Source organism: Lissotriton helveticus, chromosome 3_2, assembly GCF_964261635.1.
Source record: "Lissotriton helveticus chromosome 3_2, aLisHel1.1, whole genome shotgun sequence".
Classification (NCBI taxonomy): Eukaryota; Metazoa; Chordata; class Amphibia; order Caudata; family Salamandridae; genus Lissotriton; species Lissotriton helveticus.
In genome coordinates this window covers 185285511-185305231 of record NC_136062.1, presented here as the reverse complement: position 1 = coordinate 185305231, position 19721 = coordinate 185285511, and the positions used below count along the sequence as shown (strand labels likewise).

The following is a 19721-nucleotide window of genomic DNA, read 5'->3' as shown; positions in this document are numbered from 1 at the left end:
TTTCAGAGTATGTGGATACATTTATTCAACCTATGGTACAGAATCTCCCAGCATATCTGAGAGATACAAAGGATATTCTTGGTAAATTGAAGGCCTTCACCTGGTCAGATACTCTTAATTTTGTCACCCTTGATGTCGTTGGGCTTTACACTTGCATAAAAAAGGACTTTGGGATAAGGGCACTGGAGACTTTCTTGGATAGGAGGACAGCAGCCCATCTGTTACATAACGGCGTCCTCTTTGAAATGACTGAAATCATCCTGTCAAAAAAATTCTTCTTACATGATTCTAGATGGTACCACCAGACGCAGGGAACTGCGATGGGCTCAAGGTATGCTCCCGCTTACGCCGGCCTTTTCATGGGCTGGTTTGAGCGGGAGCATGCCTGGGGACGTCATGCGGCCAAATGGATGAACAATATAATATTCTGGGGTAGGTACATCGATGATGTGATTATGATCTGGGATGGACCTACCCCAGACCTGATGGAATATTTTGAGTGTCTCAATGCCAACCCTTTCAATGTCCGTTTTACAATGGCACATAGCCAACATGCTATTGATTTCTTGGATGTCACGTTCTTTGTGGAGAACAACAAAATCCATAGTTGTACACATCGCAAATTGACTGCCTGTAACAGTATATTACATTATGAGAGTGCTCACCCCCGACATGTAATCGAGAACATTCCATACGGGGAAATGATCCGTATGCGCCGCAATTGCAGCACAGAGGATATTTTCCTCCAGAATATCCAAGAAACAGAAAACGCTTCCAGGATAGGGGATATCCCATAAATACCCTTAGAAAGGCAAACAGAAAAGTGTTACAAACAACAAGACAAAGCACCTTAGTACCCACATGTACAAAAACAAATATCAATAGACCATTGCCTTTTAGCACGCAGTTCTCTGATCAAAGTAGCAAAATCTTTAACATTCTGAGGAGACATTGGCACCTCATTGCAGATATACCGAGCCTACAGGATTCGGTGGCCAAGACTCCCAAAATTTGTTACAGGAGGGGTAAAAACCTCTGTGACATGTTGTGTCCGAGCTACATTGAATCTTACAAACAGACAAACTGGCTCATGCCTTCGACAAAAGGTTTTTACACATGCAGTGACTGCAACATGTGCTCATTGCGGAGAAATAGAACCAAAGAGTTCTGTTTTAATACTAAAAAAACTTACAAAATAGACCACTTGATTAATTGCAACACCAAATATGTGATATACATCTTGGGGTGTGATTGCAACAAAATCTATGTAGGCAGTACAAAAAGAGCCCTTAAAATCCGCATCCAGGAACATGTGCGTGCAAGACGCAATGGGGATCTGAGACTCCCCATGACTTTCCATATGCGGGAATTCCATAAAGACACGGACAATATATGGTTCCTTGGCATTGACCATCAGCCTGCTCATCCAAGAGGAGGAAATAGGGAACTTGCCCTGAGACAACGAGAGGCGGGCTGGATATGCAGATTGCGCTGCATTGAACTCGGCCATAACACAGAGGACGAACTACACTATTTCCTCGAATAGCTCTTCTCTTTCCTTGCCTCAGATAAAATTCAAGGACATATCAACAAACAGTCATTCTTACTCTTAGTTCCATCAAAAACTTTGCCTTTGGGAGCGGACATTGAAATAATAACAGATGTGCTTTTTATGAATTCATGCCTGCTTCATTTCAGGTCACATCTGCATTAATAATTATTCTTCGTTGCTGCATCTCATATTTAATTCTGTAATGTCATTTCATGAAGCAGAAAACAAGATTGTGACTGACTGTATAGAATGGACCCTTACTCTTTTTACATGTGTTAAAGATAACGCTAATGGAACACTGAAAAAAGACATCCTCAGATTTCAGCTTCCCATGAACATTGAGAGTGTCCATATTCATCAGGATGCTATTATTATGCTGCTTCTTCCTCATGTTGCTTGTTCCGCTTTTCCTCTCTTTATCTAACATTTATACTTTTTCTTGAACTGTTTCTCTCTTTTTACTTATTTGCTTTACCTAGATTATTATAGGGGGATTGGATTATTCATATTCTTTCACAAACCTCATTATATCATGTAAAAAAATGTTTTTGCCTATTATTTCAATATTGATGCCTTATAGATAAAATGCTCTGGGTGCAGTTCTCTTTTTTTCGTTCACATACGGGAGGTGCGTGGGGCGCGTTCGAACCCTGTACCTCAGGCTCCGCAAGGCTGTTCCTATCTCTACTCATCTACCACAGAACGATGCAACGGAGATCGAATCCGATGCATTTGACCCCACTTTTTAGTATTAGGTAGTCGCTTCACCCTGGAGATTGATTGGGACACCGGATAGTATTTTTCACCTACTCAAGCTCATTCACGATTTATTATATCAATTGCCTACTTTTACAACTAGAACTAAAATTACGGCATACATATCCAAACACCCGTTATTTGGGGTTGTTACAATTTTTTGTTTATTCCGTTTTCCCGTTTTATATGTCCTAGGACATATAAGAAATTACTTACACTGCCTATGCGATCTGATCATCATTAAATATAGTGTTATCTTATACACTCAAAGATGGCCACCGTACTTTCGTGTAATGACTGTGTTAAGGCCAGGTCCCATGTTTCAGCATTTCGCGCGTCAAATTCAGGTGCTTCCACTTATCCCTTATTAGTCTGACTATAAATATAGTCAATCACCCTCCTACTATGTCTGGGTGGATCGGTTTGCGGATTTCGGAAAGGACGAAGGCTCTGTGGATGACTGCAGGGCGATTTATCACGATCGGTAAGGCTGTTACAGACCTGATGTTTGCAAGTCCCCTTTCTTGGAGTTTCTAAGATAGGATCATGTTACTCTCACATTAGGTGGACTAATTTAATTTTAATTATCATTCAAGGGGGCCAGAGATCATGGGAGTCTTATTTATATTTTAAGACTGCTGCATTGCTACTTTTAACTTGCGCACTTTGGATTGTGGAAGCCCCATGTAACTTCGTATTCAGTGTATGTGGAGAGTGTTTTCTATATGATCAAGTGCTTTGAATCGTATAGGCTCCATTGTAATTTTTAGTACAGCCTGCATGGAAAAAGCTTATTGCTTCAGTGGAGTCATGTCTTTTCATATTGAAAATTGGTTTTGCGCTCATGATTTTCTCATCATTTTAATCTTAAGGACATCCTGCATTGAAAGAGCTTTATGCTATAGTGGAGTCAGGTTCTATTATATTGGAAACCGCTTTTGCGCTTATGATTCTCTCACCAGTCTGGGTAGGGAGAGTGATCCTTACAGGATCAATTAATCAGGGCAGGGAGAGTGATCCTTATAGGATCAAGAGCCTTGAATCGCATGTGAACCTTATTACTGCTCAGTACACTTTGCATTAAATAAGGTCAATACTACTGGTTAGACAGAATATGTATTGTGACTGTGGTTTCATAGGCTGTGTCTCTACATTTGCAAATCTTTTATGTTGCTTGACGAACTTGGCTTATTTGCCCTATCCCGGTTTCAGTCAGGTCATCTTTTTCTCCCTTCTAGGCCTACTGGTGTCCAGTGCCCACATCTTCGTCCAAAGTGGTTAACTTATCTTTATATCCAGTGGACATTAGAATTCAATACAGGTAATAGTCTAAGAGAATGGTAAAATCTGACCACTTCTTAGGTCACGTTATTTGTCCTTGATAAGATCCTCGGCAGTATTTCCAGGGACTAGTGGGTATTATGGCCCGTTTCGCTTCGCTTACTTGATGTTTTAACTTCAATTGCATCCCATGAGAGAAATAATGTTTCCTTTCGGCTAGCTCTAGAGGGAATTTTCATACCCCGGCTTTATATTCCGGTTTACATATTCTGTTATGGATTTATATGTTTCAGATTACCTTGATGGTCTATAAACATATCTCTACTACATGGCAGAGCTGATTTACAACTACACGAAGTCTGCATCACCCACATCTTCGATCTTTTGAGACTTAAAAAGTAAGTTTCATGCATGAAGTGACCCTGGCCCGCCATCTGGGGCTTTACTATCATTTCTATAGGACCGCACAGATTTCCCTTAAACTTTTTAGGGTTATCGATTTAACCTTTTTGTATATCTGTCCGGGCACTTCATTGTGTATTCTTTTCTCCCTCTTTCTCATATTGGATTATCAACTTAATCGGTTTAGAAGACCCGGCCAAGGCCTACATCAAGTTTTTACAAAGACATCTGACATATGGATAGGCGCCATATAGACCCTTAACGTGGAAGATTGACTTGGAAGCATTGCTTTACAGTAAATAAGGTATTTTGTTTGAATAAATTTAAGACTTACCTCTCACTGTCCCCTCGGTTCTAGCCTTTCTGTTTCCTCTTTTCCACACCTTTGTCTAATATCACACGTTAAATATTCTTGAGACAGACTCAGATTTCTAAATTAGGCACACTTATATGAGCCTTAATTGTTCTGTATTATCTGCTGCTCTTCTTCCTCTAACTTATCCAGCTTAAATGTTTTTTTTTTATTACACTATTGAAGACATTAGTAACATGTTTGCTATGTGGCTTAAGAAACCACCTTTCCTGTTATCTTTCGGCTGTCTTTTTAGCAATCTTTGTTTTAATTAAATGTGAAATTAGGCCTATTGTTTATGTCTGTATATGTTGGTTCTTAAATATAGGCTTTTTAATCATGTTTGTTTAGCTTACTTCTCTCGGGTTGTATACTGAGTCTATGTAAGTGTTGTCAAATCTTTGTGTGTAATATATGTCTTTTATTAAAAAAAATTGTTATTGTAAATATGTTTGTATTAACAGCCCTGAAGAAGTCCCAACGGGACGAAACGCGTCGGCTGTACGGTGTTAACGATTGAAAATAAAGACTTTTTGAAAAAACAAGAAAAACATCACCTCTCCGCGATTCATTAATAATTTTGTATCTTGAAGAATATTGTGGTGCACCTTTGCGGTTGTTTATCGGTCTACCATACACACTTTCACTAAACACTATTGTGTAGATGTGCAATCAAAGCAGCAAGCTGCTGTAGGCCAAGCTGTCCTCAAAACTCTCTTTCAAACTGCTGCAGCTGGGGCAGGTGTCCACCGCTAAAGGAGGTACTGCTATACAGTCTATGCAAAGATATGAATTCAGCAGCCCACATGCCTCGAACGGAAAATGCTACTTACCAGTATGCATCTGTTCGTGGCATGTAGGGCTGCTGACATTCATATCGCCCACCCTTCTCCCCGGGGCCTGTCACAGCTGCAGGATTTTCTTTGCATGGCAATCTTTTACTTTACTCCATCTTGGCCACAATGGCGAAAAACAATCTGAGGATGGAGTGGATGCCCATGCGCACTGTAGTCCAAGGGAGGAGTCACCTATCTTGTGATACTTCGAAGACTCTTCCAGGACAACAAGGTGCAATCATCCGGACCCAACACTAGGCGGCGATCTATGCAAAGATATGAATGTCAGTAGCCCTACATGCCAAGAACAGATGCATACTGGTAAGTAGCATTTTCTTTATAAGTGTCAATAAGATGATTGCAATGATGTATTTTATGATGGTTTTGTGACACAGGTCCTGAAAAAAACTAGTCTTTGCAATGGACTTACCTATTTTTAATGATCACGTCAATGCTTTGTCTTGAGCATCAAGATGGTGAGGACTACTTTATCCATTTGCAGTAACTTGTGGGCCTGTTCTTTGGTGGTAAGGGTTGTGCATTTGTTTCCTTACTTGTGGTTCCGAAGTATGCATCATTGTATTAGACAAAGCTTCCAAAAACGTCCATGTTCTTTTCTCTAGCCCTGTTTTTAAGCCATTCCACTCTTCCCGTGTGATGATAAATGATCAGCACTGCACAGACTTGGAAATTTGAGAATCAGGATGCTTTTAACAATCCAGCAATCTTGTTCTGTACGTCCTCCCATTTCTGCCCAGAATTGGTAACTCTAATGGACAGTACCTTGTCTTAGTATTTCTATTGCAGTCATCTGTATTTCAATAGTGCTAGATGTTTGATGCAAGCTTTTCACCTTTTGCACCTTTTTTGCTGACGTCTTTTGCACACATTTTTTTGTTCAATCTTACAACAATATAGGGTTTTAATTCAGCACTAGGGAGACTGAAAATCATACCAAGGTTTGAGGTAATTATCCCACCTAAAACCTCTGTCCTGAATTCTTAAGTATTAGAACAGTAACACTATAGATAAGTGTCCATTAATCCATCCCACGTCATTTGTTGGCATTCACTGTTTTATAAGCTGGAACACATCCTCCACTCCACCCACGTATTACTTTTCCCCTGATAATCTAATGCCATGCGCCCACTGCTCAGGTTTCAGCAGTTGTGACATGACCTCTCATGAGTAATGTTCCTTCCTCCTACATTCATCATGGTAATCAAAATTGAAAGGGACTGAGCCGGTTGCTACATGGAAGTTTGACCTTTGACTTTTCATGCTTGGTCACTGCTGCATCCAATGCTGCAGTTTCCAAATCAGATGTGTTGCCCTAACTGTTGCTTGTAGTAGAGCATAAGCTTTCTCAAGGCTCATTGTCTTGTGCCCTGAACTGCACCTTCTACTTCCAGGTAACTTCAAAGATATGTGTTCCTTCATGTGCAACACTAAGCTTGAGAAAAGGTACCAGGCAGACAGGAGAAGTGGGAAATGGTATTCTTAAGTGGACATATGTCTTACATATTCATCATGCTTTGCAGTATTATCAGTCACTTGTCTTTTTGTATTCCTTATTTCTTTATTGTGCAAGCTTTAGACAGTAAGTAGATTCAAGATATGTCTTGCAGTTCACCTATACTAAAGGAACAACGAAATCAAGAGAAAGCTCCCATTCTTCAGAGATCAACACTGCAGTGCATAGCTTCACACATAATCATTTTCATATTTCACAGTGCACAGTCGATGTGACATAGGAATGTTTGAACTGTACAAACAAGGAAAGAGGAAGCTGCTCCATTGTTTATCTGTAGATCGGTTTATATTTTATTTATTTGAGGTTTTATATTATGCTGGTCAGGCCCCAGAGGTTCTTGTTGTGCTAAAATGCTGGCAATGAGCAGTGGCAGCTGAGCATTGAGTGAGCCTACAAAGACAGATTTGCACGCAACATACCGTCATTGAAACTATTAAACGGTAAGGGTATTAAGATATGACATCACTTAAAAGGGACAAGTTTTTCGAAGCATTAATTTTCACTTTCTTCTTAACCATTATAATTCTTTTAAATTGGATTGTAAATATTTTATTTTTAGAATTATTAATTTTATCATGTAATAGTGTATTTATATCTTCTAAATCTTATTGCAATGGTTTTATGTAACTTTGCAATTGTCTAAATAAACTTGACATTGAGAATACAAGAAGAGTCATTGCAGTTATCTGCCAGAGGATTATTTTATGATATTAAAGATAAAACAACACTCACCTGTTGGACATACAGTAGAAGACAATGGAACCAAAATATACTTCTGGACGCCCAATATTGACACTTAGAATGAGATATTTACATGGGATTTATTGAATTGGTCTTCGGGATACTTGTATATTTTTGTTTAAGTGTGATTGGGTTTATGTTCTAGATGGGGCTGCCACTTTAGTATATTATAACTGGTAGCCCAATCTGTTAATTTGAAGACTGGCGCCTTATCCAGGAAGTGCCACATTTTTCCTGTACTATCGCTATATTAACTGTAATATGTTGGGCTTAACATAGACTTTAAGTCTGAAGAGGAATACCCGAGGTGAATAGCAAAGTTTAAAGTTGAGCATTTAGCTTACTTCAGAAAATATAGCCTTTGAAAATGAGAGCAGATGAGAGCAGTGATGTGGCCAATCAAAATAATCCTAAGTGTTTGACAATTAATAATAACCACATTCAGTTGGGCTGCAGAGGTCCATATTATTGTATTACATCAATAGGAATGTGCAGTAGATATGTATTACTTCTCCACTTTGTTTCTGTTTGTTGACAGTTTAAACATGTCATCTACCAAGCAAGCAAGTCAACAGCTCGGTCCTGGAGATGGCCCTTCCAAGAAACCAGAAAAGGGTTTATTGTCCAGCGCAGGCGAGGTGAGTAACAACATTGTGGAAACCAGAATATTTGCAAGATAGTCTCAAAGAGAGTGCCAAAATGCATTGCAGTAGACAGTGGCCTAGCTAATTGTAATTGCATAGACAGTAGTGTTTCCAGCGAGCAGCAGTAGTACAGGCTTGTTTGCAAGATCATAAATAGAATGTTGGTTCAAATGATTTGAATCAGTGTACCAGGGTTCCATATTTGTCGATAATACATAATAATCCATGAAAACCTTTCACTTGGGGCAGACAACAGCTACGGTGTGCCCTGATAGATAATGATGTCGGTGAGGCACTAGAGTGATCGTGTGCCCTGGGTCACAAAATGCGACACCTTCTTATGGATGTAATCTATAATTCAAATAATGTACCATCATGCTACTGAGATGGCCTTGGTGCTGCAAAAAGGCCCCCCCCCCCTGTACTATGGTAATGATTTATATGTAAAGTAAAATGCTCAGCTCTATCATCAATGAGCAGAAAGATAGTACAGTTTCACTGTACTTTGTAAGTTGGTATTGTACTAGGTATTGTGTTGGTTCTCTATATTACACTTTATAGTTGCTTAGTGTACCCACCTTATTCCATATTCTGGTGGCTCTGAGACTGTAATCAGATTTCCTAATTTGTGTAAATTAATCGATCGCTCTTAGTTTGTATTGTTGCCAGAAGTGGTGGTATGACATGTTAATCTGGAAATCCCAGCTGTAAAAAAAATCTACGTTAGTGTTGAGATCTATTGTTTCAGTGGTCATAAAACAGGTAACACAAGCTGCTCGATTGTGTCTCTAAACACTCACAAGAATGAAATGTACTAATCAACTCATTTAGCTCATTTTTACCCTTTGATTATCCTTTTAATTATCTTTGTATAATTTGCCTACAATTGAATACCTGCTGTGTATTTCTGACAGGCATTTTTCATTATATTTTGTTTTCATTCAAAGTTTTATTTATTTATTTTTATTATTATTTGGTCAATCAGGTGTCCCTTGCGGCCCATAAAAAGAAGGCCCGCATGGCGAGGACTCGTTCGGATTTCTTGACTAGAGGCACCTTTGCTGCTGGGGAGGGAGACTCAGAGGAGGACGATTCTGATGAGCATCCTGAGTCCCCGATCTCTCCCGAGCAGCCTCATCCCCTGCAGCTGGGGTCAGCAGCCTATCACAGTGACTCTGAGATGGTAATAACAAGTCACCAGCACACTATCAAGAACAACATGTGGAACCATGCAGCTGTTGCTAGAAAATGCAGTGCTGCTTTTAAGAGGCAGCCTATAAGTGTGAATTCTGCTGCATGCCAAGGGTTATGGACCTTGCCCTTCTATTTCTAAGTGGATCTGATTAACATGGGATATGTTAGACTCTGGTGATGAGAATACAATCCCATTCTATAATTACACTCAGCGGGTGTAGGATCTCATTTTGTCCTATCTAGCACAGGCTTTGAGACTTCACTTCCATAATCCTTGTGGCAGTGTTCACTTTTTCTTAACTATAATTACAAATGTTAAAGGATACTTTAGAAAGATGGTAAAGTACCACAAAAGTGTACCTAGAAAGGACAATGGTACACCATTCTTATTTACTTTTCTAAGCGGGGCTGTCAGATCTCCTTTTACTGTACTTAAGCGTCCATAGGATACATTTTTGCTTACAACAAATCAGTGTACAGTTCCACTTTGCTGTAACTAGATGTAGTGAAAGTATTTTATTCTTCTTTACATTAAGGTGCTATCTGTGCTTATCCTGCTATACATAGAACATATTAGAATGCTGCTCCACAAAAGAGATCCAATTTTGATCAGCCAATTTTGGAGGCACGTAATAATGGAATCTGTAGAAAGCTTTACAAAATGTATACAATTATTGTAAATAATACTCATGGACTTAAATATACATAAATATACATATTATAATTTCATTAGTCTCATAAACATAGACTGCTAATTAAAACTTTATGCTAACACCTTTGTGAAAAGTAGAAATGTGAGCTAGAGCAGCCAAAATGTGTTTTATAGCTCCACAAAGACAAAATAGAACAATATTGTAAAACATGTGTAATTCAAAACTTAAACAATGGAAAACATTTGTAGGGGGATTTTTTTTTTTTACATATTTGGGATGTTTTAGGATATGTACATCAGATATGTGATAGCAGTTTGAACAGCTGTTGGTACATGGAAATAAAATAATGTAAAGACACTTATTAAACTTTAATTATACAAACACATTTAGTTAACGTGCAAATAAAGAAGGGTGATCAAATTCCTACATGTACTTCGTATACAGAATTCATATAAAGAACCATGTTCACTAAATGCATAAAGGATTTAATTGTGCATAGGATAATTAAAGAATGGTCATGAAATGGACAACGAGACAAATAGAATGGTAAGATGGAAAAAACAAATGCAAAAAGGGGAGAGAAGGGAGGAAATAATTTAATACTGAAAACTAGCAAATTGAAATTCAGTTATGTGGCCAGAGTAATATAATCTCTTGTACTGAAGAATATACATCTCGTACCAAAAGGTAATTTAAAGCTGTTGCAGCAAGCCTAAAGTTCATCGCTCTATCAATAAATTCTTAATGAACTCTTCCTATGGAATTATTCAATTTTAACCTAAAATGTAACAAAAGAAAGTAAAAACTACCTATCCTGATGCCACAACTTGAAGAAAGAAGCACATAAATGTGGCCCATGGCACACCTTCAGTTTAATATATTTATTCATTTATTTATGTTCGAGGCATAGGAGCTGCAGATTACACACTGTGCATAGATGGCCACCTAGTGTTGGGCCCGGATGTTTGCAGTTTGTTTTTGTTGTAGAAAAGTCTTTGGAAGTCACAGGACAGGTGACTCCTCCTTTGGATCATACTGCACATGGGCATCGGCTCCATCCCCAGATTGTTTTTTTCCGCCACCGGGCTCGGATGTGTTTCCAGCGCTCCGAGTTGGAACCGATTTCCTTAGATCGGGCAATCCTCCCCAGCTTCCAGAATTTAGTTTTGAACGCGTTTCCAGTCGACGCTACTCTTCAACGTCGAAGATTTCGATTCCGGTCATCGACGACGGCCTCCGGGCCTAACTAGGCCTCCACTCCAGCTCATGGAAAGGACGCCATTTAAAAAGTGTCCTCAATGTGGTTCGAAGTTTCCCCACACCGACCTTCATGAGGTGCGTAACCTTTGCCTCTCCCCCGAGCACGAGGCCGAAGACTGTTCCGCTTGTGCCTCTTTCCGCTCCAAGAAGACGATCCGGGACCGAAGAGCTAGGAGAACAATGGCTAGATCTTCAGCTTCAATTCCAGACAACACCTTTGCAGAGGGCGTCGACGTCCCAGAACAACTTGGCGTCGACAGCAACTCCGAGGCAGAAGATTCCGAAGTCGAGGACATCACTCCAGCACAGCGGGTCGTAAGTAAGACCATAGACCCCGACCCTTCCTCGACACAGTCAAAAAAGGCTCCGGTCACACCCTCGCTCTCCTGCTCGGGTGCACACCGAGACACTGCTTCTACTGCCCCACCTTCAGGCTCTGCTAAGAAGCTAGCTAAGCCTTCCGGCGACTCGGGCTCGAGTCGGCCTCTCTTAGGTGCCGGTGCACACCTACCAGCACAGAAAAAGACAACATCACCTACCACGCCGGCATCGAAACAATCGGTGCTGAAACATACAGCTACTCCCTCGACACCGAAACCCAGGTCGTAACCAAGCAAACACGCTTCCGATTCAAAAAGACCACTGGAACCAAAAAAAACATGGGATACGAAAAATGCAGCGGAACCGAGAAAATCATCGGAGACGAAAAACCATCGGAGCCGAAAAAGACTCCTGCTTCTCCTGTTAAAGACATTGCCAAAAAACCAAAAGAAGCTACTTCGTTGCCAAAACCTCCCTCCGCAACAAAAGATCAGCCTCCTGCAGACGACTTATTTCACCCAAACCCTGCAAAAAAGACTCTAGTTAAAGACCCAATCACTGGTCGATTAACTCTAAGTTAAAAAAAAAAGACCACTAGATACACCTGCACCGGCTCCTCATCCAAAAAAGGACATGGCTACCTCTCCTCTAAGAGCTCCTTCCCCTTCTCCTCCACCCATGCCATCACCACCTGTGCTCCTACCACAACATTCCCCTACATCCTCTATCATACCAGATGATGACCACAGAGAGGAAAGCTCTGATGATATAGGGGGTAACCCAGATGATCCATCTATTCCTCCAGGCTCACCTGACCCGTGGGATGATTACAACACCCCAAACATCCCAAATGTCCCTCAAGACGACATATACCCCTCTAGGCCTTCCCCACCAGAAGACACTATGGGCTTCAATCAATTAGTACACAGAGCTGCACAGCATCATGGGGTGGACATGCATACATACCCTGTAGATGAAGACTTCCTAATGGATACCTTTGATAATGCACAAAGATCCTCATCCATTTTACCCATGCTTAAAGGAGTGATTAAGCATGCTCCTGAAGTCTTCAAAGACCCAGTTAGAACTAGGGTCATAAACCCACGAATAGAGAAGTAATATAAAGCCGCCCCTTCAGACCCAGCATATATTAAAGGCCCAGTACCACTAGACTCGCTTGTGTTTCAAATGCACGCAAAAGAGCAAATTCACAAACATCAGGTGAAGCCCCCCCACCAGATAAAGAGTCTAAGCTACTTGAAGCATCGGGGAAAAGAACTGCGACTCAAGCAGCAAGCATGTGGCGTATTGCCAATACACAAGCATTATTGTCAAGATAGTATAGGGCACATTATGACTAATTAGAATCATTAATGCAGCACCTCCCTGATAAGTACAAAGATAGAGCAAATGAACTTATCCAAGAAGGAAGAAATATTACAAACACCTCCATTCGCTGTCCACTTGATGCAGCAGACACTGCCTCCAGAGCATTTAACACCAGTGTTTTGTTGCGTAGACATGCCTGACTACGCATATCAGGGTTCAAACCTAAAGTTCAAAGTGCTATACTTAACCAACCCTTTGATGATCAAAACTTATTGGGAGCCAATGTAGATGTATCCCTTGAAAAGATGAAAAAGGATACAGATACGGCCAAATTTATGGGAGCCCGGCAGTCGCAGGCTCCCAGACGTTCATTTCGCCGCTCATCTTACAGAGGCACCACCAGGGGATACTCTTCTGACACACCTACTACCTCGTACAAAGCCCCCACAGAACCCACCTATAGTAGGGGTCACCAAAGGGGTGGTTACAGAGGTAACAACAATAAGGGCAGAGGTAAAAACAACAACTCCCGCTCTGCTTCTACCCCTGCCCAATGACTCCCCTCCCCTTCCCCCGCTCCATTCCACTCCTGTCGGGGGAAGACTACAACTACACTTACCAGCCTGGGAAAACATCACATCAGACAGGTGGGTGCTTCAAATAATTCAGTCAGGTTACTGTCTAGAACTAACATCCACCCCCCAAACATACCAACCAGGCAGCGTCCAATGTCACAGGAACATTTGTCACTGCTCAGGCAGGAAGAGATATCCCTCCTGTGCAAAAATGCAATAGTAATAGTCCCAATGCATCAGCAAAACAAAGGAGTATACTCCCTATATTTTTTATTCCCAAAGAAGGACGGATCTCTAAGACCTATCCTAGACGTCAGAACTCTAAACGTTTACATACAGTCCGATCATTTTCATATGGTCACACTCCAACGAGTCCTTCCGCTCCTGTTACCAAACAACTTCCTTGTCACTCTAGATCTCAAGGACGCCTACTTTCACATTCCTATCCACACAGCGCACAGAAAATATCTAGGATTTGTGCTGGACGGGCAGTATTACCAGTTCAAAGTGCTCCCATTCGCACCAAGGGTGTTTACAAAATGCCTAGCAGTGGTAGCAGCACCCTTAAGAAGACAGCATATTCACGTCTTCCCATACCTAGACGACTGGCTCATAAAAGCCAGCTCATACAGCCAGTGTGTACAATACACTCACGCTACGATTCAACTGCTCCACGACTTGGGATTCACAGTAAACCACATCAAGTCACATCTCCAACCTTCACACATACAACAATATCTCAGCGCTACAATAAACACCCAACTAACACTAGCCTATCCCTCTCCAACCAGGATAAAAAGTGTACAAACTCTCCTAACAAGATTCAAACTACAACACTCGCTTCCAGCTCGAGTGTTCATGCAGCTCATAGGAATGATGGCATCTTGCATATTTATAGTACCTCACGCAAGACTGCAAATGCGTCCACTTCAAGAGTGCCTAGCACGCCAATGGAACCAGGCTTGTGGTCAATTAACAAACCTATTGTTGGTAGACAGTCGGACTAATCGCTCTCTGCAATGGTGGAGTACTAAAAACCTATCAAATGGTCGCCTGTTCCTAGAGCCAGTTCCTCAGGTAATCTTGACAGCGGACGCATCGCTCTCCGGCTGGGGAGCTCACCTACTGCATCACACCATGCAAGGCAGGTGGACACCGCAACAAAAGTTACTCCACATCAACCACTTGGAGTTACTAGCTGTTTTTCTAGCCCTAAAAGTATTCCAAAAACAAATATCTGGCAAAGCTGTCTTAGCTGGCACAGACAATATGACAGCCATGTATTATATAAACAAACAAGGGGGAACACACTCTCTGCAGCTCTCTGTTAGCACAGCAGATATGGAGATGGGCTATACCACTAAAGATCTTCCTCTTGGCCCAACACGTTCCAGGAGTGCAAAACACCATGGCAGATCTGCTAAGTCGACAGACACAGCAGATCCACGAGTGGGAACTTCATCCACAAGTTCTTTAACCGTTCTTTCAAATGTGGGGACAACCTCAGATAGACCTCTTCGCCACCCACGAAAACGCAAAATGCCCAAACTTCTCCGCCAGATATCCACACCCGCTGTCCAAAGGCAATGCGATATGGATGAACTGATCCGGGAAATTTGTGTACGCTTTTCCTCCTCTCCCACTACTTCCATTAGTGGTACGGAAGCTACAGCAACATTCCCTAACATTCATTCTAGTTGCTCCAACTTGGGCCAGACAATCGTGGTACACCACGCTGCTGCAACTATCTGTGGTACCACACCAAAAACTAAGCCTATCTCCACACCTCTTAACACAGAACCATGGAGAGATCAAATACCCGGACCCAGCTCTGCTCAACCTAGCGACCTGACTCCTGAAGTCATAGAGTTTGGTTACCTCAACCTTCCTCCAGAATGCATGAACGTTATTAAAGAAGCCAGACGTCCCACTACTAGAGCATGTTATGCTGCTAAGTTGAAACGGTTTGTGATATACTGTCAAAACAACCACATAAATCCTTTAGATGTGTCTATTCAACACATTATAGGATACCTATTACACCTTCAAAAGTGTAATTTAGCTTACACGTCTATCAGACTACACCTTGCTGCCATTGCATCATATTTACAAAATAGACAACATCTATCTCTTTTTAGAGTACCTGCTATTAAAGCTTTCATGGAAGGACTCAAAAGAATAATCCCTCCCAGAATCCCACCTTCACCAGTGTGGAACTTAAACATTGTTCTCGCACGGTTAATGGGACCTCCCTTTGAACCGTTACATAAATGTGAATTGCAATTCCTAACTTGGAAAGTAGCTGTCCTAGTAGCTATTACTTCTCTCAGAAGAGTCAGTGAACTACAAGCATTTACCATTTAAGAACCCTTTCTGCAAATGCATCATAATAAAGTGGTTCCATGCACTAATCCTAAATTCCTTCCAAAAGTCATTTCACCATTCCATCTAAATCAATCTGTTGAGCTGCCCGTATTTTTCGCGCAGTCGCAGAAAGAGCTCTACACACCTTGGATGTCAAAAGAGCATTACTGTACTACATCGAAAGGACACAAACTTTTTGTAAAACGAAACAACTCTTTGTGTCTTTTTCACCACCACATAAAGGCAACCCCATATCAAAATCGGGGATAGCTAAGTGGATTTTTAAATCCATACAAATATGTTACCAGAAAGCCAAACGTACGTTAACAATTCCTCCAAAAGCCCATTCTACAAGAAAAATAGGGGCTTTAATGGCATTCTTAGGGAACATTCCCCTAGATGATATATGCAAAGCAGCTACATGGTCTACACCGCACACATTCACAAAACACTATTGTGTAGATGTGTAAACTAAACAACAAGCCACTGTGGACCAGGCTGTACTAAAAACTCTGTTTCAAACAACTGCAACAGATACGGGTAGTCACCGCTAAAGGTGGGTACTGCTATACAATCTATGCACAGTGTGTAATCTGCAGCTCATATGCCTTGAACCGAAAATGCTACTTACCAGTATGCATCTGTTCTTGGCATGTAGAGCTGCAGAGTTACACACGCCCACCCGCCTCCCCAGCTGCCTTTATCTGTTCCGGTATTATTTTAATTAGATACAAATCACATGGACATCACTACTTCTTGTACAGCCCCATCACTTTCCTACTGGCGAAAAACAATCTGGGGATTGAGCCGATGCACATGCGCAGTATGATCCAAAGGAGGAGTCACCTGTCCTGTGACTTCCAAAGACTTTTCCACAACAAAAACAAACTGCAAACATCTGGGCCCAACACTAGGTGACCATCTATGCACAGTGTGTAACTCTGCAGCTCTACATGCCAAGAACAGATGCATACTGGTAAGTAGCATTTTCCTTATTCTGCGTCCCGAAAGGGATGCCCACCGCCGTGCACCAGAAGGAAGGGCGTCTGGTCATTGGCGTAGTCAGCACTTTCCGCAATCACATTCTGCTGCCTCCTTAAACTGCGTGTCAAGGAACGCTGATACCAAAAGGATGTTGCACAATAAAGATTTATTGTAAAGTGCTCTTGGGCTACTGCTGATGTGTTTCGCATACCCTTCAGCTTTACTCACAGAGACGTCATATTGTTTACATCGTTATAAAGTTCACACAAACTACGTTATCAGGGATAAAGTAGACCGACTACATTATGTGTTGTCTTTGCCGATAGTACATCATTTTCTGTGCTCTGACAGTAGAAGGCTTACACCCATGGATAACATTACACAGATTAAACAAAGACAATATTGCACAAACAGATATCATTAAATTGTAATAAAAACTAAATGAAAACATATTTCATATCACAGTTATATGCTTTTGCCTGTTTTACATGATGTGCAAAAATACTTAAATTTGCCTTTGAAATTTTATGCAGCTAATTTGGCCCAAGTGGGCAAGGCTTTTACATAGTAGTGTCACAAAAGCACAGTCAGATTGCAAAAGCAGTGTTATTTCTCTAATGTCAGTGTAGCACACTTCCACATGGTAAAACTATAAAATTAAAACACACGTTCAATTGCACATACTGCCACATTAAGCATTTTTGTCATAGTGCAAACATATTCAGCATTGCCCTTCCAATTGCATATCTGGAATTGAGTCCAAGTGGACATAACTTAATATTACTGTCTTCAAAATTACATTACTTATTAAGGCTACTGTAATCTTTTTAATTCTTCCTATTGCCATGTCCCCACTAAAGTGATCAGCGCAAACCTAATAGCTGTTGTGCTTGTATAACTACAATTAAAACCTTTTAAATGCCTCTCCACAGTTATAAGAAATCGAAGACATAGAGTGAGTCTACAGGTAGGTATGGAAATCTTTCTCGCAGTTCAGATCCTAAGGTGTCTTAGTGTTTAGTTCTATAATATATCTGGATTCTAGCTGTCTCAAACTTTTCTCCCTGTTGCCGCCACTGTTAGTTTTCAGCACAGAATCAACCACAAAATATTCTAGTCCTCCCACGTCACTATTATGTCTTTCCTCAAAATGAACTGTTGGGTATGTTCTATCTTTGCTTTTAATCGCTCCTATATGTTGTAAGATTTTTGATGCACAGGCAGCGTAGTGCTTCTTACATACATAGGTTTACATGGGCAACACAGAATATATATATATATATATATATATATATATATATATATATATATATATATATATCATGTGATCGGTTTGTCAGTAAAAAAACTTCATATTCATATTCCTTTAGATTAACACCATACTGACAGGCTTTGCACGTACTGCACTTTTTGAAGCATTTTATGTTACCTATCAAGATCTTCCTTTGTTGTTGCTTACACTCAGGACTGATTTTTGTTGGAGCATCTCATAGACTTTGCCCTCCTGAATGTTAGACCTGGCATTCTAGGGGCTTCCTTACCAATTAATATATCGTTTTTATAAAGTACCTGTACTGTTGAACTATATTACGGGTAGCTCCTTCCTGTTTGTTGAAAGTAGTGATTAATCTAAATTGAGTAGATTTCTGTGGTTTCTTATTGTTACTCTCAAAGACCAGTTGTTCCCTTAATTTGGCATTTGCTTTCCTTTTGGCTTATTCAATGTTAGAATGTGGGTACCCCCTTTTCCTGTGCATCAGCGGTAGCACAAGAGCAGTTTTATTGAGTAAATTCCTTTTGGTGTCAGCTTTCAGTAACACGGTCTGTGCGAGGAGGCACCAGAATATATATATTTATAGAGATATATATTTACTGAAAACCCAAAGGTTAAAGTGGTGTTATAGTTAGGTAAAAATTTCAGTTTAAACCTAACATTTTAAACTTGAAAATACACTGAAATTTAAGTAACTGTGACTCGCGCCCCCGCCATGCTCAGTAATGTTATTTCAGAAGTCATCGGCCATGTTATCAATGATGTCGTAGAACATGTTGTGAGTGATGTAATATGTGAAATCATCAGCAGTGCATGGCTAAGGTTTTAGTTATAGTAACTTGAAATAAATATGCCTGATGAATTTCAGTGGTTTTTTAGCTTAAAATGTTATGTTTAAACTGACATTTTCACTGAACTATAACATAACTATAACATCACTCTAACCGTAAGTTTTTCAGTGAGTTTCTCAGTTTTGCAAAGTAACATATTATTATTACTGTACCTAACTAGAATTATATGGTTAAAGAAATATTCTATTACCATACATAGCTATACTAACCCTCTGCCACGCTCGGCCTTGACTGTTTGTGGCAAGGGATTGGCCATGCTCCCAACTCCATGTGGATGGCCACCCCTGCCGAGAACTGCCTTCTGTAGCCCACAATCCCAAACCATTTGATTTGCGATTTATATAGCACCTGGCTACCCAAAGACTTCCCCGCGCTGACCAAAGGTTCTTTAGTGTAAGCAGGAGATTATGGTACCATGGGGTGTTCCTAGACTGGGTGTTTTGGTTAGGCCTCTTTTTTAAAGGAGCACAAGACTCCAGCGACTGACCAATTGCTGGTAGTCCTCCTCTATATTGCCATCCACCGGTGACATTGAGTTCCTCAAGATGTTTGCCCAGGTATCTGGGTCTATTTTTGACCAACTTGTAGTGGCAGTGGGCATAGCCATGCCCTTGATCTGTGTGGCTAGATTGGGAAATCCAAACTGAATAAGTCAGTGATTGGACCAGGGTACTGCGATAACATTAGTTACTCCCGTATTGGAGCTTTCATAGATTCACATACCTGAATCATTTTCCCGTCGTCGAGACGGGAGTCTCCGGTACATAAAAAGCAATGCTTAGTAGTATAGCCAACTGAAAAGAGGCTTAGGCCCATTTC

General features: G+C 40.8%; 1 protein-coding gene across 4 annotated transcripts in view; it reads left to right on the top strand.

The window, feature by feature from the left end:
* MYO9A (myosin IXA) overlaps positions 1 to 19721 on the top strand; it is a 1257959-nt gene that overhangs the window by 873062 nt on the left and 365176 nt on the right. For 3 of the 4 annotated variants that reach the window (XM_078685017.1, XM_078685015.1, XM_078685016.1), the window contains 2 exons: positions 7993 to 8092; positions 9084 to 9281. In XM_078685017.1, coding sequence (XP_078541143.1) covers positions 7993 to 8092; positions 9084 to 9281 — 298 coding nt within the window. The remainder of the gene's footprint in view (positions 1 to 7992; positions 8093 to 9083; positions 9282 to 19721) is intronic. The other variant, XM_078685018.1, reaches the window with a different exon arrangement.